Source organism: Eleutherodactylus coqui, chromosome 8, assembly GCF_035609145.1.
Source record: "Eleutherodactylus coqui strain aEleCoq1 chromosome 8, aEleCoq1.hap1, whole genome shotgun sequence".
NCBI classification, from domain to species: domain Eukaryota; kingdom Metazoa; phylum Chordata; class Amphibia; order Anura; family Eleutherodactylidae; genus Eleutherodactylus; species Eleutherodactylus coqui.
Genome location: NC_089844.1, coordinates 181,909,071 through 181,934,219, shown reverse-complemented (window position 1 = coordinate 181,934,219; position 25,149 = coordinate 181,909,071). Strand labels below are relative to the sequence as shown.

The window sequence follows — 25,149 nt, the reverse complement described above, 5'->3', positions numbered from 1 at the left end:
TATACCTTTGCTACAGAAATATTACTGGGGTCCGCCTATACCTTTGCTACAGAAATATTACTGGGGTCCGTCTATACTTTTACTACAGAAATGTTACTGGGGTCTGTCTATACTTTTGCTACAGAAATGTTACTGGGGTCTATCTATACTTTTGCTACAGAAATGTTACAGGGGTCTGCCTATACCTTTGCTAAATAAATGTTAGAGGGATCTGCCTATACCTTTGCTACAGGAATGTTACTTGGGTCTGCGTATACTATGGGTGCACAAAGACTTCCCTTTGCGGTGTTTTACCTTACTGGCACAAATACACTGACTAGGGCAGAAATGTGGGCCAAGGCCAAGGTCCTTGCCGGGGTGAAACTCTCCCATGTTTGCGCACTCTGATTTCTTCCTGTGTAATATTATCTTTGTGCACTGACAGCATAGGTCAGCCCAAGGAACTCAAAGACTTCCCCTTGCGGTGTTGAGCTATCTGACACCTTCCATGAATGTGGGGACACATGGATTCCCCATTGCTATGTAACTCTGGGCACCTTGTGTCACACAAGGTAGAGGCTGGGACCGAGCCTGACCCAGGGCCTGCTCACATACTTCCCACACAGACTATAGCGGGTCCTGGTCATGGTTTCTTGGCCTTGTAATGCCACCCCCTCCTCCTGCTTGGGGTCAGGGGATCAGCACTGGGCAACATGTATTTTCTTTCTAGTTACCACCGTTATCTGAGGCTCTGGTTTGGGCCAAACAAAAGGAGCATTACTGCTTTAATGAAGCTGTACTAGCATCGGAGTCTGCTTTATGCCCATGACTGCTGAGGGTGTGGGCAGAGGCCTATGTCCTGGGGTAAATGCAATTGCGCCAGGTTGGGCCTGTGCAACTTCTTCCTGGTAATTCAGTCTTTGGAGCGGTGTAAGCAACCGTAACTGATTTAATGAGACGTTCACAGCTGTACTAGCATCGGAGTTCACATTATGCCCATGATTGCTGAGGGTGTCTGCAGAGGCCGTGGTCCTCGGCGGAGTCAAACTCTGCCATGCTTGGGCACTGTAATTGCTTCATGTTTAATACTTTCCTTGGGTTCCTTTGCCTCGCCTATGCTGTGAGTGCACAAAGACTTCCCATAGTGGTATGTCTGACACAAATATACTAACTGACTAGGGTAGAAATGTGGGCCGAGGTTCTTGGCGGGGTGAAACTCTGCCATGTTTGGGCGTTCTGATTTCTTTGTGTTATACAATCTTTAAGTTTCTTGGGCTCGCCTATGCTGTTGGTGCACAAAGACTTCCCATTGCGTTGTTTTACCTGTCTGGCACACACACTGACTGACTAGGGTAGAAATGTGGGCCGAGGTCCTTGGTGGGGTGAAACTCTGCCATGTTTGGGCGCTCTGATTTCTTCTTGTGTAATACCATCTTTGTGCATCAACAGCATAGGCAAGCCCAAGGAACTGAAAGACTTTTCATTGCGGTCTTGAGCTATCTAACACCTACACAGTATGAATTGCGTGGGGACACCTGGATTTCCCATTGCTATGCAACTTGCAGCACCTTGGGTCACACAAGATGGAGGCTGGGACGGAGCCTGACCCTGGACCCGCTCACTTGCTTCCCACACAGAGTATTGCTGCATTGTGGAGATGTGTAGAAGTGCTGGCACCTGAGTCCCCTTTATGCCCACGTTTGCGGCTCCTGACAATTTTTCGACAGAGGTGGCTATCACCCACACTTTCAAAGAGGGTCGCTGCCTGGCGCTGCCAACCCTCTGCAGTTTGTGTCTCCGGTTCCTCCTCATCCAGTACGCGAGGGTGGTGTGGCTGTGAAGCGAACGTGTGGCATGAGGGCAGCTGAACGCTGCACAGGGACACTTTTGTGTGCGCTGTGGACGCAGGATCGTACGGGGGTGTTGGACAGCAATGCCAGCATGTAACCCAGGAGAAGAGGCAGCGGTGTCACCCGCAGGCAGTGATTGTCCTTGGTTGCAGCTAGTGTGGTGCTTAGCTAAGGTGTGCCTTGCTAATGAGGGTTTGTCCCAAGTAAAAATTGTTAGGGGTGTGACGCCAGACTCTTGCCCCCATTTTGGCTTAGTAGTGGGACCTGGGAGCCTCAGATGCAGCCATGCATACTGCTCCTGCCCTTCACTATCTTGTTCTGTGGTGTTTCCATGATTTTCTGAGGTTTTCCAGAGTTTCACAAGTCATGACCTATGCAGAGCATCAGTCCCATACAAAAATGCTCGAGTCGCCCATGGACTTCAATGGGGTTCGTTACTCGAAACGAGCTCTCGAGCATTGCGAAGAGTTCGACTCGAGCAACATGCACCCGAGCATATTGGTGCTCGCTCATCTCTAGTGATAAGTAAATATTAGGAATAAAACTTGTAACCAGTGATGGGAAGAGAAATAAAAGAGAGAAGGTTAGAAAGACTCAAACAGAAATACAAGCATTCCACAGACCAGTAACTAATAGAGATGAGCGAACGCGTTCGTCCGAGCTTGATATTCGTGCGAATATTAGGGTGTTCGGGATGTTCGTTATTCGTAACGAACACCATGCGGTGTTCTGGTTACTTTCACTTCCTTCCCTGAGACGTTAGCGCGCTTTTCTGGCCAATTGAAAGACAGGGAAGGCATTACAACTTCCCCCTGCAACGTTTAAGCCCTATACCACCCCCCTGCTGTGAGTGGCTGGCGAGATCAGGTGTTCGCCTAATATAAAAGTCGGCCCCTCCCGCGGCTCGCCTCAGATGCGGTGTGAGTTAGATGAGGGACAGTGCTGTTTATACCGGAGCTGCTGTAGGGAAAGAATTGGTAGTTAGTGTAGGCTTCAAGACCCCCCAAAGGTTCTTATTAGGGCCACTGATAGCTGTGTGTTGGCTGCTGTTAGCAGTGGGATTTTTTTTTTCTCAAAATCGCCTCTGCAGACCGTTGCACCTGGCATTAGGGACAGAAGTGCTGCATAGGCAGGGAGAGTGTTAGGAGTGAGTGTAGCCTTCAAGAACCTCAACGGTCCTTTCTAGGGCCATATTTATCCGTGTGCAGTACTTTCCAGGCTGCTGTTAGCTGTGCTGCATTTTTTTTGGGCTTCTCAAAATCGCCTCTGCAGAGCATTCCACCCTCCATTGATACTGCAGGGAAAGAATTGTATAGCCAGGGCCACAACACAGTTATTATTCATAGAATATACGCAGTGCTGCCTTTTGGTGGGAAAAAACTGAAAACAAATCTATTTGTCCAGCCTCTGTCCGTCCTTACGGGCGGTGGAGACGTGTGAGCTGCGTGAAGAACAGTGCTAAATCATACGCACCCAGCTACGCTTTACTGCTGGCTTCGCCATTTGCTTTCCTTAATTGGGAAAAAAAATACCTGCTCTGCCAGAGTTATAATAACTCTGCTACCCTCACGTTCTGTGACACATAAGCAGGGACACAGCACAGTTATTAAACTTCTCAAGTTCATAGAATATACGCAGTGCTGCCTTTTGGTGGGAAAAAACTGAAAACAAATCTATTTGTCCAGCCTCTGTCCGTCCTTACGGGCGGTGGAGACGTGTGAGCTGCGTGAAGAACAGTGCTAAATCATACGCACCCAGCTACGCTTTACTGCTGGCTTCGCCATTTGCTTTCCTTAATTGGGAAAAAAAATACCTGCTCTGCCAGAGTTATAATAACTCTGCTACCCTCACGTTCTGTGACACATAAGCAGGGACACAGCACAGTTATTAAACTTCTCATGTTCATAGAATATACGCAGTGCTGCCTTTTGGTGGGAAAAAACTGAAAACAAATCTATTTGTCCAGCCTCTGTCCGTCCTTACGGGCGGTGGAGACGTGTGAGCTGCGTGAAGAACAGTGCTAAATCATACGCACCCAGCTACGCTTTACTGCTGGCTTCGCCATTTGCTTTCCTTAATTGGGAAAAAAAATACCTGCTCTGCCAGAGTTATAATAACTCTGCTACCCTCACGTTCTGTGACACATAAGCAGGGACACAGCACAGTTATTAAACTTCTCATGTTCATAGAATATACGCAGTGCTGCCTTTTGGTGGGAAAAAACTGAAAACAAATCTATTTGTCCAGCCTCTGTCCGTCCTTACGGGCGGTGGAGACGTGTGAGCTGCGTGAAGAACAGTGCTAAATCATACGCACCCAGCTACGCTTTACTGCTGGCTTCGCCATTTGCTTTCCTTAATTGGGAAAAAAAATACCTGCTCTGCCAGAGTTATAATAACTCTGCTACCCTCACGTTCTGTGACACATAAGCAGGGACACAGCACAGTTATTAAACTTCTCATGTTCATAGAATATACGCAGTGCTGCCTTTTGGTGGGAAAAAACTGAAAACAAATCTATTTGTCCAGCCTCTGTCCGTCCTTACGGGCGGTGGAGACGTGTGAGCTGCGTGAAGAACAGTGCTAAATCATACGCACCCAGCTACGCTTTACTGCTGGCTTCGCCATTTGCTTTCCTTAATTGGGAAAAAAAATACCTGCTCTGCCAGAGTTATAATAACTCTGCTACCCTCACGTTCTGTGACACATAAGCAGGGACACAGCACAGTTATTAAACTTCTCATGTTCATAGAATATACGCAGTGCTGCCTTTTGGTGGGAAAAAACTGAAAACAAATCTATTTGTCCAGCCTCTGTCCGTCCTTACGGGCGGTGGAGACGTGTGAGCTGCGTGAAGAACAGTGCTAAATCATACGCACCCAGCTACGCTTTACTGCTGGCTTCGCCATTTGCTTTCCTTAATTGGGAAAAAAAATACCTGCTCTGCCAGAGTTATAATAACTCTGCTACCCTCACGTTCTGTGACACATAAGCAGGGACACAGCACAGTTATTAAACTTCTCATGTTCATAGAATATACGCAGTGCTGCCTTTTGGTGGGAAAAAACTGAAAACAAATCTATTTGTCCAGCCTCTGTCCGTCCTTACGGGCGGTGGAGACGTGTGAGCTGCGTGAAGAACAGTGCTAAATCATACGCACCCAGCTACGCTTTACTGCTGGCTTCGCCATTTGCTTTCCTTAATTGGGAAAAAAAATACCTGCTCTGCCAGAGTTATAATAACTCTGCTACCCTCACGTTCTGTGACACATAAGCAGGGACACAGCACAGTTATTAAACTTCTCATGTTCATAGAATATACGCAGTGCTGCCTTTTGGTGGGAAAAAACTGAAAACAAATCTATTTGTCCAGCCTCTGTCCGTCCTTACGGGCGGTGGAGACGTGTGAGCTGCGTGAAGAACAGTGCTAAATCATACGCACCCAGCTACGCTTTACTGCTGGCTTCGCCATTTGCTTTCCTTAATTGGGAAAAAAAATACCTGCTCTGCCAGAGTTATAATAACTCTGCTACCCTCACGTTCTGTGACACATAAGCAGGGACACAGCACAGTTATTAAACTTCTCATGTTCATAGAATATACGCAGTGCTGCCTTTTGGTGGGAAAAAACTGAAAACTAATCTATTTGTCCAGCCTCTGTCCGTCCTTACGGGCGGTGGAGACGTGTGAGCTGCGTGAAGAACAGTGCTAAATCATACGCACCCAGCTACGCTTTACTGCTGGCTTCGCCATTTGCTTTCCTTAATTGGGAAAAAAAATACCTGCTCTGCCAGAGTTATAATAACTCTGCTACCCTCACGTTCTGTGACACATAAGCAGGGACACAGCACAGTTATTAAACTTCTCATGTTCATAGAATATACGCAGTGCTGCCTTTTGGTGGGAAAAAACTGAAAACAAATCTATTTGTCCAGCCTCTGTCCGTCCTTACGGGCGGTGGAGACGTGTGAGCTGCGTGAAGAACAGTGCTAAATCATACGCACCCAGCTACGCTTTACTGCTGGCTTCGCCATTTGCTTTCCTTAATTGGGAAAAAAAATACCTGCTCTGCCAGAGTTATAATAACTCTGCTACCCTCACGTTCTGTGACACATAAGCAGGGACACAGCACAGTTATTAAACTTAGATAATTCATTCACTAGAGGCAGTGGGGCCTTTCGTTTTCCAAAAAGGGCAAAAATTATATTTGGCCTGCAGTCTTGCGCCAATTTATTTCCTGCCTGTGAAATCAAATCACTGGTAATACAGCATGCTGAGGGGTAGGGGTAGGCCTAGAGGACGTGGACGCGGCCGAGGACGCGGAGGGCCAAGTCAGGGTGTGGGCACAGGCCAAGCTCCTGATCCAGGTGTGTCGCAGCCGACTGCTGCGCGATTAGGAGAGAGGCACGTTTCTGGCGTCCCCACATTCATCGCCCAATTAATGGGTCCACGCGAGAGACGGTTATTAGAAAATGAGCAGTGTGAGCAGGTCCTGTCCTGGATGGCAGAAAGTGCTTCGAGCAACCTATCGTCTACCCGCAGTTCTGCGCCGTCCACTGCTGCCAATCCGAATCCTCTGTCTGCTGCTCCTCCTTCCTCCCAGCCTCCTCACTCCACTACAATAACACCTGCTCAGGAGCGGGAGCACTCCCAGGAACTGTTCTCGGGCCCCTGCTTAGATTGGGCAGCAGCGGTTCCTCTCCCACCAGAGGAGTTTATCGTCACTGATGCCCAACCATTCGAAAGTTCCCGGGGTCCGGGGGAAGAGGTTGGGGACTTCCGCCAACTGTCTCAACAACTTTCTGTGGGTGAGGAGGACGATGACGATCAGACACAGTTGTCTTGCAGTGAGGTAGTAGTAAGGGCAGTAAGTCCCAGGGAGCAGCGCACAGAGGATTCGGAGGAAGAGCAGCAGGACGATGAGGTGACTGACCCCACCTGGTGTGCAACGCTTACTCAGGAGGACAGGTCTTCAGAGGGGGAGTCAAGGGCATCAGCAGGGCAGGTTGCAAGAGGCAGTGCAGTGGCCAGGGGTAGAGGCAGGGCCAGACCGAATAATCCACCAAGTGTTTCCCAAAGCGCCCCCCTCGCGCCATGCCACCCTGCGGAGGCCGAGGTGCTCTAAGGTCTGGCAGTTTTTCACAGAGACGCCTGACGACCGACGAACAGTGGTGTGCAACCTTTGTCGCGCAAAGCTCAGCCGGGGAGCCAACACCAACAGCCTCACCACCACCACCATGCGCAGACATATGATGGCCAAGCACCCCGCAAGGTGGGACAAAGGCCGTTCACCGCCTCCGGTTTGCACCCCTGCCTCTCCCCCTGTGCCCCAACCTGCCACTGAGATGCAACCCCCCTCTCAGGACACAGGCACTACCGCCTCATGGCCTGCACCCACACCCTCATCTCCGCTGTCCTCGGCCCCATCCAGCAGTGTAGTTCAGCGCACCGTTCAGCCGTCGCTTGCGCAAGTGTTCGAGCGCAAGCGCAAGTACGCCGCCACGCACCCGCACGCTCAAACGTTAACCGTCCGCATCGCAAAATTCATCAGCCTTGAGATGCTGCCGTATAGGGTTGTGGAAACGGAGTCCTTCAAAAGTATCATGGAGGCGGCGGCCCCGCGCTACTCAGTTCCCAGTCGCCACTACTTTTCCCGATGTGCCGTCCCAGCCCTGCACGACCACGTCTCCCGCAACATTGTGCGCGCCCTCACCAACGCGGTTACTGCCACGGTCCACTTAACTACGGACACGTGGACAAGCACAGGCGGGCAGGGCCACTACATCTCCCTGACGGCACATTGGGTGAATTTAGTGGAGGCTGGGACAGAGTCAGAGCCTGGGACCGCTCACGTCCTACCCACCCCCAGAATTGCGGGCCCCAGCTCGGTGCTGGTATCTGCGGAGGTGTATGCTTCCTCCACTAAAGCACCCTCCTCCTCCTCCTCCTCCTCTGTCTCACAATCAAGATGTGTTAGCAGCAGCATGTCGCCAGCAGTCGGTGTCGCGCGGTGTGGCAGCACAGCGGTGGGCAAGCGTCAGCAGGCCGTGCTGAAACTACTCAGCTTAGGCGATAAGAGGCACACGGCCGAGACTTCCGGTTCCGGCGCCATGGAGTAAGCAGTGAAGACACAGAGCTCCGGCAACCCCGCTCCAGACCCGAACCTAAACACAGCTGCTGATCGCCCTTCAACCCCGAGAGCCTGAACAAAGCTCCAAGGAGGCATCATAGACCACCCGGAGAAGAAGAGTGGCAGCGGCGCCAACCACACCAGCCTCTGCAATCATACTGCCGGCCGGCCGGCCGCGCGGCAAACCCTCCCCCCGCAGTAACCCCGGCACCTGCAACTTCGGAGCCTGCTTGGGCAGACCGCCGCTGAGGAGAGGAACTCCGGAGTCTCGCTGACACCGACGGCGCTGCGGTCATAGCGCGAGCGGAGCTCCCGGGAACCAGCGGGGCGCAAACACAAGAGGGAGACGGTAGGAGACACGTGTCCCCCTCCCCCCAGGCAGAACCGGCGGCGGCCATCTTGGCTCCTCCTTTAGAGGCAAGAAACTGTGTTGTAGCCTCATAGAGGACAGGGAGCTGGAAACCTGCATCTCCCTGCGGGCAGCTTCATTAAATTAGTGGAGAACGGGTAGAGAGGACTGAAATCCCACACAAACATACTGTCAGTCCCCCAGTGCACACCTGAAGTCATTGGTGCAGGGGACTAGCTATATATCACAAACAAACCCCTGTCTCCCCTACACAATATTATACCCAGAGAGCGACTTCCCCCACCGTCGCAGAACGCCCACAGCCCTATCATTCGCGCAGCAGGATAAGCTGTGCATAACATCCGCAGCCCTATTAACTGAACAACAATAGAATCTGCACATAACAGCCGCAGTCCTGCAACTCGAGCAACAATATCCTGCGCATAACAACTGCAACCCTGCATCTTGTGCAACAATATCCTGCGCACAACACCTGCAACCCTGCATCTTGTGCAACAATAGACTGCGCATAACACCTGCAACCTTGCATCTTGTGCAACAATAGACTGCGCATAACACCTGCAACCTTGCATCTTGTGCAACAATAGACTGCGCATAACACCTGCAACCTTGCATCTTGTGCAACAATAGACTGCGCATAACACCTGCAACCTTGCATCTTGTGCAACAATATCCTGCGCACAACACCTGCAACCCTGCATCTTGTGCAACAATAGACTGCGCATAACACCTGCAACCCTGCATCTTGTGCAACAATAGACTGCGCATAACACCTGCAACCTTGCATCTTGTGCAACAATATCCTGCGCACAACACCTGCAACCCTGCATCTTGTGCAACAATATCCTGCACATAACACCTGCAACCTTGCATCTTGTGCAACAATATCCTGCACATAACACCTGCAACCTTGCATCTTGTGCAACAGTATCCTGCGCACAACACCTGCAACCCTGCATCTTGTGCAACAATAGACTGCGCATAACACCTGCAACCTTGCATCTTGTGCAACAATATCCTGCGCATAACACCTACAACCTTGCATCTTGTGCAACAATAGACTGCGCATAACACCTGCAACCTTGCATCTTGTGCAACAATAGACTGCGCATAACACCTGCAACCTTGCATCTTGTGCAGCAATAGACTGCGCATAACACCTGCAACCTTGCATCTTGTGCAACAATAGACTGCGCATAACACCTGCAACCTTGCATCTTGTGCAACAATAGACTGCGCATAACACCTGCAACCCTGCATCTTGTGCAACAATAGACTGCGCATAACACCTGCAACCTTGCATCTTGTGCAACAATATCCTGCACATAACACCTGCAACCCTGCATCTTGTGCAACAGTATCCTGCGCACAACACCTGCAACCCTGCATCTTGTGCAACAATAGACTGCGCATAACACCTGCAACCTTGCATCTTGTGCAACAATATCCTGCGCATAACACCTACAACCTTGCATCTTGTGCAACAATAGACTGCGCATAACACCTGCAACCTTGCATCTTGTGCAACAATAGACTGCGCATAACACCTGCAACCTTGCATCTTGTGCAACAATATCCTGCGCACAACACCTGCAACCCTGCATCTTGTGCAACAATAGACTGCGCATAACACCTGCAACCCTGCATCTTGTGCAACAATAGACTGCGCATAACACCTGCAACCCTGCATCTTGTGCAACAATAGACTGCGCATAACACCTGCAACCTTGCATCTTGTGCAACAATATCCTGCACATAACACCTGCAACCTTGCATCTTGTGCAACAGTATCCTGCGCACAACACCTGCAACCCTGCATCTTGTGCAACAATAGACTGCGCATAACACCTGCAACCTTGCATCTTGTGCAACAATATCCTGCGCATAACACCTACAACCTTGCATCTTGTGCAACAATAGACTGCGCATAACACCTGCAACCTTGCATCTTGTGCAACAATATCCTGCACACAACACCTGCAACCCTGCATCTTGTGCAACAATATCCTGCGTATAACACCTGCAACCTTGCATCTTGTGCAACAATATCCTGCGCACAACACCTGCAACCTTGCATCTTGTACAACAATAGACTGCGCATAATACCTGCAGTCCTGAATCTTGTGCAACAATAGACTGTGCATAACATCTGCAGTCCTGCATCTCGTGCAACACCATATCCTGAGCATAACATCTGCAGCCCTGAAATTCGTGCAACAATAGTCTCTGCGCATAACGTCCGTAGACACACCACTTGTACAGCAATATACTCTGTACGCAACACCCACAGCCTTGCTACTCGTACAACAATATAACCTGCGCACAACATCCGACTTCAACAAATATGGAGGAGTTTGTGACCAAAACGAGGCGCAACAAAAATAAGCAAATGGATACACCATCAAAAACCCCGTTCAAACAAACATCAGGGAAAGAAGACATATCAAAGGCTGGGGCCCCACTGGAAGAATTCCCAGGACATCCTACACCACCTGACCAGGAGAACCTAATAATAAAAGACGCAACAACAATAGATTACAAACACCTAGCGATTGAAGTTGCTAAACTTATCTCACCGGGCATACAAGAGACACTGGCAGCTACAGTGTCGGGCACATTGCGCGAGCTCCACGACAAAGTGACACAACATAGCAACCGAATTGAGAAAATGGAGTTCGAGGTAGAAACCCTATCATCAGGACTCGATGCTACATCTAAAGACATAGACCAGCTGAGTCAAGACAACAAACAACTGTGGGAGCGACTAGAGGACCTAGAAAATAGGTCCCGACGAAACAACCTGCGCATTATTGGAGTCCCAGAAACATACTCACAAAAAGATCTACACCAGCTGTGTGAGTCCACAATTCCAAACATTCTTGGGATTACCCACAAATGCAAGGTGGAACGTGCCCATCGCTTGGGACCCGACAGGCGAGTATTCTCTACTGAACAAACCTCAAGCAATAGAACACGCCCAAGACCCACAATAGTGAAATATCTTGACTATACAGACAATTCACTGATTCTGCGGAACTTCAAGAGCCGAAACAACTTACTAGAAATTGAGGGACATAAAATCCTGATTTTTGCTGACTATTCGGCAGAGGTCCAGCGGAAGAGAAGGGCGTTTTCCCCTATTTGCTCAGAACTGCACAAAAAACAACAAAAATTTGCTCTACTATACCCTGCATTATTGAAAGTGTTCTGCTCTAATGGAACTATTCTTACTTTCCAAGATCCGGAAAAAGCAGAACGAGAGTTGGCCTTAAGAGCGGATGGGAGATCGCCAAACAGACGGGGAGAGTGCTCCCCCCCAACACCAAGCTACAACAGGAGGAGACGTGACGACAATCAGAACGCGTCCGCTACGCCAAATGACCAACTCCGCGCCATCCCGACAGGGTCGTGAGTATACGACCCCACAAAATGGACACTAAGGGGAAACATGGGAGGTCGCCATGGGGCATCGGCTTTGTTAAAGGGGACTGATTATATTGCAAACCTATACATTTGTTTAAATATGTTTAGATGTGTCCAAGTTTACCAATACAAACTGCAATTATCTGGAGCGGAAAGTTAAAGTTATGGTACACAGATCAAAAATGGAGTTAGGCTTGATTTAATTCCATGACGTAATCTACAGGAGGAGCAAGATGGCCCAATAAGTTGAAGATAGCTACAGGAGCTGTTGCGTGACCGCAACAAATTTAAGCTCCCCGACGAGGCTTGCGAAATGGAATTGAAGGAAGTCAATTCATGCGCCCTTCTTTAGGGGTGATGCCAGGCATCCTACCCTAAGGGAGACTGCATAAATACCCCTACTGCTATAGGCTATAGGGACTTAGAAGAAGAAAGAAAAAGGCTGAGAGATAGTTTGAAGTTAATTGAAAGTTAGGAATCTAAAGTTAAATCTTTCTTTTTATTTTTCTGTTTGTTTGCGGGGGCCCCACAGACGTTCAATCCCCACCTAGAAGCCAACTAGAAAAGAAACCAAAACTATGCAAATTATCTCATGGAATGTAAAGGGTCTCAGATCACCACAAAAACGCTCGGTAATACTACGCCACTTAAAACGTCTGAAAGCGGACATAGCCTTGCTCCAGGAAACACACCTGGGGGAGGAGGACTACTTTCGTATGCGCAGGATGTGGGTGGGGGAAATATACGGGTCACCAGCAATACAATCAAAAGCAGGGGTAATGATATTAATTAAGAAGGGATTAAACATTGAAGTAGAAAGACAATGGCACGATTCGGAGGGGAGGATAGCACTCCTACAGATCAAAGCAGGAAGGGAGAATTACAATATCTACAATGTCTATGGCCCTAACATTAACAATAAACAGTTCTTAGAAAATCTATCGGATAAAATACTGGCAGACACCGAAAAACGCAAAATAATAGGGGGCGACTTTAACGCGACTATTAGGACAAGTGAGGATAGACGCAGCCAGTCGACTCGGAGCGACCGGAGCAGATACCACGACCTAAATCTTTTGAATTTTGTAAACAAAACCGCTCTTAAGGACGCATGGCGCGAACATAACCCAGAGGGGCGAGAATACACTCACTTCTCACACGCACACAATTCATGGTCCAGAATAGATTACATATTAATCCCGTCCCAGCTAATGTCAAAACTCATAAAAATCTCCATAGGAGACATGGTGATATCAGATCATGCGCCAGTGATATTATCAATGTGCGAAGAAACCCCGAGGGGCACAGATTATATCTGGAGATTCCCTTCATATCTGGCAGAAGATGAGACGTTCTGCGCACTACTGAAGGGGTGGTGGATGGAGTATATGTCTGACAATGAAGCTCACTCAGACAATCCTCAACTACTTTGGGACACGGCCAAGGCAGTTATCCGGGGCAGGATAATCGCATATGTGATCTCTCTAAAAAGGAACATCAAAGATAACATTAGCAAATTTAATAAACAACTACGCGAGGCATACACCCAATTCCAAGAAAAACCAAATAACCAAAATAAACAAAATTGGACAAAAACAAAGGAAACATATGAGACATGGCTACAAAAAAGGGAAACGCTAGCGTATTCCCGTAAAGAGGCAAAATTATTTAAATACGGTAACAAGGCAGGAAAAATCATGGCCAATTTGGCAAGAGGTCCATTTCAGAGGTCCAATATTTCATGCTTAAAAGACTCAACAGGAAAGCCACACTCTCACCCCCAAAAAATTAATGACATATTCCTTGAATTTTACTCAAAATTATACAGTAAACCACAATCACACATAACTACTGGAGAAGACCTATTTTCAGACATAACGTGGCCCAGATTGACGGAGGACCAAACAAATCTACTAAATACACCGGTATCCCAAGAGGAAATAAAAGAAGGTATCAAAAACATGGGAAATAACAAAGCTCCAGGGCCAGACGGATATACGAGCGAATTCTACAAAATATTAAAAGACCAGACGTCCCCATTACTTGAGACACTATTCAATGGATATATGCAAGATAACCCAATCCCCTCGGATACGAACGTGGCCCATATCAAACTATTACCCAAACCCGGCAAAGATCCCACAGAGGCCAAATCATATAGACCAATCTCCCTAATAAATACCGATTTAAAATTAATGGCCAAAATCATGGCAGACCGCCTGGCCACCATTATGCCCCACTTGGTCTCCCCAACTCAGGCGGGCTTTACGAAAGGACGCTCAGCCATAATAAACATAAGGAGAATCTTGACAATCTTAGACGATATCAAGATACATCCAGACGACCATCCTTCTCCAGCCCTTCTCACAATAGACGCCGAAAAGGCTTTTGATAATGTCTCTTGGTCCTGGCTGGGGGAGGTGATGGATAGGATGGGCTTCAAAGGGCCCTTCTGCTCTTATCTGTGGAAACTTTACTCTTCCCCACAGGCACGAATCCACACCCCGGGCTTCCTATCCCCAAGCTTCCCCCTACAAAAAGGGACGAGACAAGGATGCCCTCTGTCGCCACTTTTATTCAACCTGGCAATTGAGCCATTAGCACGAAAGCTAGAGGGCAATACCAAGATTAGGGGTATAGGGGTCCAGAAGAAAACCATAAAAACCATGTTATTTGCGGATGATATATTGATAGCGCTCTCCCAACCAAAATCCGATTTACCACGGGTTTTTGCCATGCTGGAAGCCTTTGGAGAATGTTCAGGATTCAAAGTAAACACCACGAAATGCGAACTATTAGATATCTCCCCTCGAGGCAATCTTACAAATACAAGCATTGGAAACCACCCTGTCAGCGTAGCAAAGACACATATCAAATACCTGGGCATAAACATAGGTAAAAAGCCAGAATCTCTTTATACATTAAACTATCCCCCAATAATAGTAAAAATAATAAAAGAACTGAATGGATGGAGTAACCTCCCATTATCCCTCACGGGCAGATGCCATTTGATTAAAATGGTTAGCTTCCCAAGACTCCTCTACCCACTGCAGACAATCCCTCTATTACTCCAAAGACGCGACCTAGCAAAACTACACACAGCATTCACGTCATTTGTGTGGTCACGAAAAAAACCACGTATAGCTTTAAAAAAACTAATGCTCCCCATAAGCGGAGGAGGACTTAATTTCCCGAACATTCAATTATATAACGTGGCTAGCCTCATGAGACATTCGATAGATTGGCTACGAAACTCGAAGGACTACTCGAACATAGACATAGAAACAGAACTGTTCACTCCATGGAGTTTGAACGCCTTACTGCACACAAATTATTCCAATCTTCCAATAGAGTGCAAACACTCAGTAATGGCAAAAGACACGATAGCAGCTTGGAAGATAGTCCGAAAAGCTTTCGGTCTACCATATAAGATCTCCAAACACATGGACTTGTGGCAACACCCAGAATTTAAGGAGGGGAGAGAAAATAAAATGTTTGGACTGTGGCGACGCAAGGGGATTATGAAAGTCCAGCACCTCCTCCACCCAGAAAGCCCCAGGTACAAGACCTTTAAAGAGATATGTGAGGAATATAACCTACCTCTGTCCCACTTCCTGCCATTTGCTCAAGTGAGAAACTTCCTCCGGGAAAGGCTAGCGGACATAACAAAGGAAGCGATAATCAACCCAATAGATACCATAGTAAAGGATTACACATACAAACACTCAATTTCAAAACTTTACACTAAACTTAGAGAGGGGGCGGCGATGAAAAATAATTCCAACCCTAGTCCATTCAAAAAATGGGGCAGAGAACTCCAAGACATAGAATTACCTGAGAAATTGACTGAGAGCTGGTCCTCGGTGAGGCAGGCGATATCAAATGAGAGATGGAGGGAAACTTATTTCAGAATAATCCATGGAGCTATATATGGTTTTGACAAGCCACAAAACCCAAAAGGACCGACAAGGTTACAAGCATGCCCTAGGTGCGCGCAACCAAAATCCGACTTCCTACATGGCATATGGCATTGCCCCAAAATACAAAATTATTGGGCAGACGCGCAAAGATTAATCCAGGATATAGGGGGACAACTCCTACCACTGACTCCACAGACGTACATTTTCCAACAATTACCTAACCAGACAAAAAACTCTAAAATGACCCACACTATATTACTGATCAGCAAAAGATGCCTTCTAAAGGACTGGTTGGCAGCAAATCCCCCTTGCTTAAAAGACACCCTACAACAATTAAAACACCTTCTGAAAGTAGAAAGGATAGAGATAGAAAGACAAGTAGAATCTCAAGCCCCAAAATTCTTTAAAAAGTGGAAAAGATTTATGGAAAAAATCCTTAACCCTCAAGAAATATACGAATGCATGAACCAATTTACCAACACCTCATGGTACTATACCCAAAAGGACACAAACCAACTGGGATCCCTTGAGATTCGATGATAGGACGCTGGGGAGGGATTTGGGTGCTGATGAGATCTACCGCAAATAAGTTAAATGTTTATAGATATTTAGGTCTTTATTTTCAAACCAAAATATTAAAAAGTTGGGGATTTAGGGGAGGGGGGAAATCGGGGAAGGAGGGGGGGGGGGGAGAAAAAAAAGAAAAAATGGAAGATATAAGTATGGACCGAGACTATATACATTGTTACCACTGTACAAGAAAAAAAACGTGTTAACACCTATAGATGATATCACCATTGTAAATGTATATTGTGAGTTCATGACCTGCGATGACTACGAAATTTTGTACATGTATGATCTTCCTAATTGTCAATAAAAAAGAGTTTTAAAAAAAAAAAAGAGGCACACGGCCCACAAACTGCTGCAGGGTCTGACACAGCAGACCGACCGCTGGCTTGCGCCGCTGAGCCTCCAACCGGGCATGGTCGTGTGTGACAACGGCCGTAACCTGGTGGCGGCTCTGCAGCTCGGCAGCCTCACGCACGTGCCATGCCTGGCCCACGTCTTTAATTTGGTGGTTCAGCGCTTTCTGAAAAGCTACCCACGCTTGTCAGACCTGCTCGTAAAGGCGCGCCGGCTCTGCGCACATTTCCGCAAGTCCCACACGGACGCTGCCACCCTGCGCACCCTGCAACATCACTTTAAGCTGCCAGTGCACCGACTGCTGTGCGACGTGCCCACACGGTGGAACTCTACGCTCCACATATTGGCCAGGCTCTATGAACAACGGAGAGCTATAGTCGAATACCAACTCCAACATGGGCGGCGCAGTGGGAGTCAGCCTCCTCAATTCCTTTCAGAAGAGTGGGCCTGGTTGGCAGACATCTGCCATGTCCTTGGTAATTTTGAGGAGTCTACCCAGGTGGTGAGCGGCGATGCTACAATCATTAGCGTCACCATTCCTCTGCTATGCATCTTGAGAAATTCCCTGCAAACCATAAAGGCAGCTGCTTTGCGCTCGGAAACGGGGGCGGGGGAAGACAGTATGCCGCTGGATAGTCAGGGCACCCTCCTGTCTATTTCTCAGCGCGTACAGGAGGAGGAGGAGGAGCATGAGGAGGATGAGGAGGAGGGGGAAGAGACAGCTTGGGCCGCTGCTGACGGTACACCGGCTGATTGCCTGTCATCCTTTCAGCGTGTATGGCCTGAGGAGGAGGAGGAGGAGGATCCTGAAAGTGATCTTCCTAGTGAGGACAGCCATGTGTTGCGTACTGGTACCCTGGCACACATGGCTGACTTCATGTTAGGATGCCTTTCTCGTGACCCTCGCGTTGCACGCATTCTGGCCACGACGGATTACTGGGTGTACACACTGCTCGATCCACGGTATAAGGAGAACCTGCCCACTCTGATTCCCGAAGAGGAAAGGGGTTCGAGAGTGTTGCTATACCACAGGACCCTTGCGGACAAGCTGATGGTAAAATTCCCAGCCGACAGCGCTAGTGGCAGAAGGCGCAGTACCGAGGGCAAGGTAGCAGGGGATGTGCGTAGATCGAGCAGCATGTACATCCCAGGCAGTGCAACAGTCTTTAAGGGCCTGGCCAGCTTTATGGCTCCCCACCAAGACTGTGTCACCGCTCCCCAGTCACGGCTGAGTCGGCGGGAGCACTGTAAAAGGATGGTGAGGGAGTACGTAGCGGATCGCACGACCATCCTTGGTGACGCCTCTGCCCCCTACAACTACTGGGTGTCGAAGCTGGACACGTGGCCTGAACTCGCGCTGTATGCCCTGGAGGTGCTTGCTTGTCCTGCGGCTAGCGTCTTGTCGGAAAGGGTGTTTAGTGCGGCTGGGGGAATCATCACAGATAAGCGTAGCCGCTTGTCAACCGACAGTGCCGACAGGCTAACACTCATCAAGATGAACAAAGGCTGGATTTCCCCAGACTTCTGTTCTCCACCAGCGGACAGCAGCGATACGTAAGCAATACGTAGGCTGCACCCGCGGATGGAAGCTACGTTCTCTCTCACCATCCAAAACGGGGACATTTCTGCTTCATCAATCTGTGTCTAATATTCCTCCTCCTCCTCCTCCTGCTCCTCCTCCTGAAACCTCACGTAATCACGCTGAACGGGCAATTTTTCTTAGGGCCACAAGGCTCAGTCAAATAATTTTTCAGAACAATTTTTAAAAGTTTCAATGCGCTTAAAAGCATTGGAACTTTAACTTGAACCAATTTTTCGTTACACTGGGCTGCCTCCAGGCCTAGTTACCACTTAAGCCACATTAACCAAAGCGATTAATGTGTTTCACCTGCCCTCTTGGCTGGCCATGGCCAATTTTTGGGATGTACATTAGTACTGTTGATACAGCAATTTTTGTGGGCCCTCGCCTACAGTGTAATCAAATTAATTTTTAGCCCACCTGCATTACAGCTGACGTAACCTCAGCTGTGTTGGGCAATGCAATGGGATATTTTTGTGTACCGCCGGTGGGTTCCAGGGAGCCACCCATGCTGTAGGTGCACACGGAGTTTTTAATACATCTGTACACTTCTAAAGAACCCCAGTCTGACTGGGGCATGCAGTGTGGGCCGAAACCCACCTGTATTACGCACAACATTACTACCTCAGCTGTGTTGGGCAATGCAATGGGATATTTCTATGTACCGCCGGTGGCTTCCTGGCACCCACCCAGGCAGTGGGTCCACAGGGAGTTTAACCTACATGTGTCCACTTGTAAAGAACCCCAGTCTGACTGGGGCATGCAGTGTGGGCCGAAGCCCACCTGCATTAAGCACGACATTACTACCTCAGCTGTGTTGGGCAATGCAATGGGATATTTTTGTGTACCGCCGGTGGGTTCCAGGGAGCCACCCATGCTGTAGGTGCACACGGAGTTTTTAATACATCTGTACACTTCTAAAGAACCCCAGTCTGACTGGGGCATGCAGTGTGGGCCGAAGCCCACCTGCATTAAGCACGACATTACTACCTCAGCTGTGTTGGGCAATGCAATGGGATATTTCTGTGTACCACCGGTGGGTTCCAGGGAGCCACCCATGCTGTGGGTCGACAGGGACTTCACAATAGGGAGTTGTACCTGCCTGTGTCTATGAATTAAAAAGCCCGGTCTGACTGGGGCATGCAGACACCTTGACAGAATCTAGTAACTAACCAGAACTCGTTTACCAAATTCTGGGAGATGGTTTACAGAGTCAGAGACTTGTCATAGTATAGAGGTACAACGTAAAAGTGTCATGAATGACTGCGCACATATGTTGAGAGGAAGATGCAATTCCACATCCAAAAAAGTCAGTCATTATCACTATTGATCATCTCTCATTCATAATTATACCTCTTTGTTAAATATTGGAAAGAGGTTAAAAAAAAGGAAAAGATACCAGAAGATATGACATAGAGAGACTAAGTATTTTAGTAACACTGGCTATACCTATTTGATGCCCATCGATGGAAGTTGTACCAGTACATGTTACAAATTGGTTGCGATATTAATTAAAATAAAGTATTATTATTATTATTATTATTATTATTATTATTAAGACAAGCACGAGATCACAGCTTGGTAGTTTGTCTTCATAATGCATGTGGAACCACCCAAGAACTGATGTTACATATCTGCGTAAAATGTGTGCAGAGCCCAGCAGCATTGCACTTTGTAACTGACAGATAAATTTGTTGATATTGAGTTGTTTCAGATGCCGGTCAAGGTCTTTGGGCACCCAGTGTGTCGATTACCCCTGGATGACCACTGCCAGCTGGTGCCAGAGGTGCTGTATTTCAACCTTCAAGTCTTCATAATTGGTTATTTTTTGTTGTTTTTCATTGATTCTTTCATCACTGGGTATAGCAATGTCAACAAACCACACCCTTTTCTTTTCAATGATGGACAAATCAGATGTGTTATGGGCCAATACTTTGTCTGTTTATATATGGAAATTCTACAGTATTTTTACTGCTTCATTTTGAACCACTTTTCCATGATTATGGTCCTATCCATTCTTAGTTGTTCACAGATGGTAGTTTTTCAGACGTTCCACTGATTTATATTTCCATGCAATTGTGTCTTTGTTTGTACTCAGTCTGTGCAATTTTTTTTTAGACCAGATGAATATGTGGTCAGTTGCTTCATTAGGTCCTTTTATAGTCAGCATTTTGCATCTAGTAAAGATTTTTTCAACCTGGCTTTTAGTCCTGAACACCTATGCTTGTAAAGCTAATACTAGTGTTTCTGTTTCTTTTTTTAAACTTCCTTATTTTCAGACACAATAGTATCCTAAAACTCTAATTTTGTAATCAATTTTACAAATGCAGCTTTCACATGATTGTTTCTCAGTGTATAAATCATGGGATTTAACATCGGTGTGACAATTCCATAAAATACAGCAATCACTTTATCAGTGCCAGTAAGAGAACTCGATCTAGGTTTCATGTAGGCAGCCATTGCTGATCCATAAAAGATTGCCACAACCATCATATGAGAGCTGCATGTAGAAAATGCTTTCTTCCGCCCAGATGATGATGCAATCTTTAAGATATTTTGAATGATATAAATATAAGATATTACAATAAAGGTTACAGGAGTCAAGAGAATAATTATGCCAACGATAAAAATAACTAATTCCACAAGTATAATGTTCTCACACCCCAGTGACAATACTTCTGTCACTTCACATGCAAAGTGATTTATTACATTGTGTCCACACGTGTCAATATTAAATGTGAGAGCTACATGTGAAATAGACAGAAGGAATCCAAATATCCATGTACTGACTGCCAGTCTAATACACACCTTCTTACTCATAATGGTGGTGTAATGCAGTGGATAACATATAGCCACATAACGATCATAGGCCATAACAGCAAGCAGAACACATTCACTTTCACCTAAAGACAGGGAAATATACATTTGTGCTACACATTCACCATAAGGGATAACTTTATTTACTGACAATAAATCCTTCAACATTCTCGGTAGAGTGGAAGTAGAATAACAAAGATCCAGAAAAGACAGGTTGGAAAGGAAGAAATACATAGGAGTGTGAAGGTTGGCATCTGTCAGGACTAGAATAATGATGAGAAAGTTTCCAATCAAAATAACTGTATACACTAATGTAAAGACAATGAAAAGCGCAACTTGTGTCTTTGGGTCACTGGAAAGTCCAAGAAAAACAAATTCTCTGAGTGTTGTCTGATTTTTCAAATGCATTCTAAAAAAAAGAATTTGGTAACCTATTAAGATAATGTTGATTTGATGGGAAATAATATTTATGTACATTCAGATAATATATTTTTTATTCAAGCAGTAACTAGAGATGAGCGAACGTACTCGGTAAGGGCGATTTCGCAATCGAGCACCGCGATTTTCGAGTACTTCACTACTCGGGTGAAAAGTACTTGGGTGCGCTGTGGGTGAGCGGGGGGTTGCAGCGGGGAGTGGGGGGAAGAGGGAGAAAGAGAGGGCTCCCCCCTGTTCCCCGCTGCTACCCCCCACTCCCCTCTGCAACCCCCCACCCCACAGCGCACCCGAGTACTTTTCACCCGAGTAGTGAAGTACTCGAAAATCGCGGTGCTCGATTGCGAAATCGCCCTTACCAAGTACGTTCGCTCATCTCTAGCCGTAACTCATCCTTTGTGCATATTTTATTGAGCAGCGTATGCATATTTTAACTATTTTTCTATCAGGATTTTTGGACATTTTGCACCTCTTGTAACAAAGACAATATTTCAACTTTTGACATGTAGAAATAAAACTTAAATTGCAAAATAATAAAAACATACAAAACCTCCACACCCATACAGTTGCAATCCAAATTATTTAACTGCCTTTTGTAAATTAGGTTTTTTGCAAAGTTTACAAGCATTCAGTTGTTTGTAAAAAAAAATCTAAATTAAATAGCTCAACACAACTATTACAACAAGTGGTTTATCCAAAGCCACTAAAAAAGGTAACTTTTTTAACTTCTGCAGTTCCAGAAATATTCAACAGCCTGAATAGAAACACACCAAATATCTGAACCAGCAAGGGCCTGACTGTGATGTTGGATCGTGCTTTAAAACATGGCTCAGTAGCGGAGTTCAAAAAGTTAGGAGAAGAGATCATTGGCTTGCACAAACAAAGAAAAGAATAAAAAAAGTTAGCAAAGGTCATGGATGTTCTTAGAGATACAGCTTAAAGCAGATCTAAAGTTCAAAGTTAAAGTAACTCTGAATATACTATCTGGACATGTCAGATAGAGGAAGCCATCACTGGTTGTACTAAATTCCTAGGGAACCACTTTGGCCAAAAACACTCAAGTGACTCCAAAAGACTCACAACATGATTGGGTGGAATGAGGCAAGTATTACATTTCAAGTTCTTCATGCACCAAATCTAAGATATCCACCTCTACTGATTCAAAAGTACATGAAAAGTCACCTCTGATATGCCCCAAACCATATGAATAAGCCACAGAGGTTTGTGGATTTTGTTCTGTAGAGTGATGAAACAAAACTGAAACTTTTAGCGGAAAGGAATCCGCTGTACACTTACCTTCTAAAGTTTTAAAACGGCTCATTTTCCCCCCAGTTTTTATTGATATTTACACAGTTTAATGCCTTAAAGGAGTAGTCCGGCCAAGCAGGGTGAAATTTTATTTTATATTAATAATGCTTTCCTTTCACTAAGCATTGTAAAACGCAGCATACATGGGATCAAAATGGCATACAGATTAGCTATAATGTCTGTTTCTTACTTTGTAATCTGATGTTGAAAGAAATATTCAAAGATGGTGTCATTGTGCTGCAATACCTCAATTCCCTGTGCTTCTCCCCTCTGTGTGTGCGCTCCCAATTACAGCAGGACACGCTGTAAAAACTGTACTCAAAAACCGCATCCAAAATGCACCCAGAACTTCAGCTAAAACCGCACTCAAAACCTGCACCAAAACCCCAGCTGTAATAGTGACCCCCAGTAGTTGCACAAGCAACAATAGTGCCCCACCAATAGTAGCCACGGCATCATCAGTGCCCCCAATAGTAGCCCAAGCAGCAAAAGTGCCCCGCAAATAGCATCCCAAGCAGCAATAGTGCCTCCCCGATAGTAGCCACAGCAGCAACAGTGTCCCTCCCAATAGTTGCAGCAACAGTGCCCCCACAACTGTTGCACCAGCAGCAACAGTGCCCCTACAACAGTTGCACCAGCAAAAACAATGCCCTCAGTAGCATCTCCAGCAGCAACAGTACCCTGCAATAGCATCTCCAGCTGCAACAGTGACCCCCAATAGTAGCCCCAGGAGCAACAGTGTCTCCCCAATACTTGCACCTGCAGCAACAGTGCCCCCAAAACAGTTGCACCAGCAACAACAGTGCCCCCCCAATAGCATCTCCAGCAGCAACAGTGCCATCCAATAACATCACAAGCAGCAACAGTGCCCTGAAATAGCATCACCAGCAGCAACAGTGCCCTGCAATAGCATCCCCAGCTGCAATAGTGCCCCCCCAATAGCAACTCCAAGAAGCAACAATTCCATCCAATAGCATCCCCAGCAGCAACAGTGCCCCCCAACAGCATCTCCAGCAGTAATAGTGACTTCTAATACTTTCCCCTGCACTAATAGTGATCCCCAATCGTTGCCTCAGCAGTAATAGTGACCCCAAATATTTTGCCCCAACACTAATAGTTGTCCCCCATAATTACTCCTGCAGAAATTATGACCCCCTAATAATTCCCCCAGCAGTAATAGTGACCTCTAATAATTACCCCAGCACTTAGCGACCCCCAATAATTGCCCCGGCAGTAATAGGGACCCCCAATAGTTGCCCTAGCAATAATATTGACCCCTAATAGTCACCCCAGCAGAAATAGTGACCCCTAATATCTCCCCTAGTAGTAATAGGTACTCCGAATAGTTGCCACAGTAGTAATAGTGACACCACTCACCCCCGCAGGACTAGTAATAGTGCCCAATGATAATGCTCCCAGTAGTAATAGTGACACCCCCCCTGGACACTTCCCCAGTAGTAATAGTGACACTACTTGCCCTTAAGACACTGCCCACAGTAATAATAGTGACACCACCTGCCCCAGACCCTGTCCCCAGTAGTAATAATGACACAACCCACCCCCCGACACTGCTCCGAGTAGTAATAGTTACACCACCCACCCCCAACACTGCCCCAGTAGTAAAAGTGACACCAGCCACCCCCCAACACTGCCCCAGTAGTAATATTTACACTACCCAACCCCCGACACTACCCCAGTAGTAAGATTGACACCAAGTGCCCCCTGACACTGCCCCCAGTAGTTATCGTGACACCACCCTCCCCCTCAACACTGCCCCGGTAGTAATACTTACCCTTAGGCTGAGGACAGTCCTGTTGTCAGGATCGGCTTCACTATTGACCTCTGAGTGAACTGCGCATGCGTGAAGAGATGTGCATTCCCGAGAGTCGACAAGTGCTACTGCACCTGCCCGACAAGAAAAGAAGACCGGCCGGAGAATTTGTCATATCCAGACACTTGTCACGGCTGGACAACCTCTTTAAATACACTTTGAAATGAAAGCAAAGAACAATCAAATTAATTAAGATAAATTAAAATAATGGATTAACTTTGTTTCATCAAATTAAATCTAGATTTCAGACTTTTCAAGGTCCCCCCCCTCAAGCTGATATAACAGCTTTACACAATCCAGGCATTCTTTCTGTTGTGTAGAGATCTCTACCAAGAATTTTTACTCCCACAAATGTGCTGCACTTGTAGGTTGCTTTATTTTCACCCTTTTGTCCAGTCTGTCGCAAACAAGCTCAACTGAATTTAAGTCTGTAGTCATTCCATTCTTTAAATAAGGGAGATGGAATAAATCCTCCACAGTGCCAGGCAGCATTCCTTAGAGTCAAAGTGGGACTTTTTATACAAGTCTTCTTACAATGACTGGGAATCAAAAGCAAAGCCAGACTCCATGTACATACAGCTGTTT

At 46.7% G+C, this 25,149-nt stretch overlaps 1 protein-coding gene across 1 annotated transcript; it reads right to left on the bottom strand.

Moving 5' to 3' along the window:
- Positions 1-13,345: 13,345 nt before the first annotated feature.
- Positions 13,346-21,398, bottom strand: LOC136577714 (olfactory receptor-like protein OLF3). The gene is made up of 2 exons (XM_066577631.1): positions 20,487-21,398; positions 13,346-13,858 (listed from the first exon to the last, which is right to left on the bottom strand). Exons 1-2 carry the CDS (start codon positions 21,396-21,398, stop codon positions 13,802-13,804), a joined length of 969 nt encoding a protein of 322 aa, XP_066433728.1. The 3' UTR covers positions 13,346-13,801.
- Between the last annotated feature and the right edge of the window lie 3,751 nt (positions 21,399-25,149).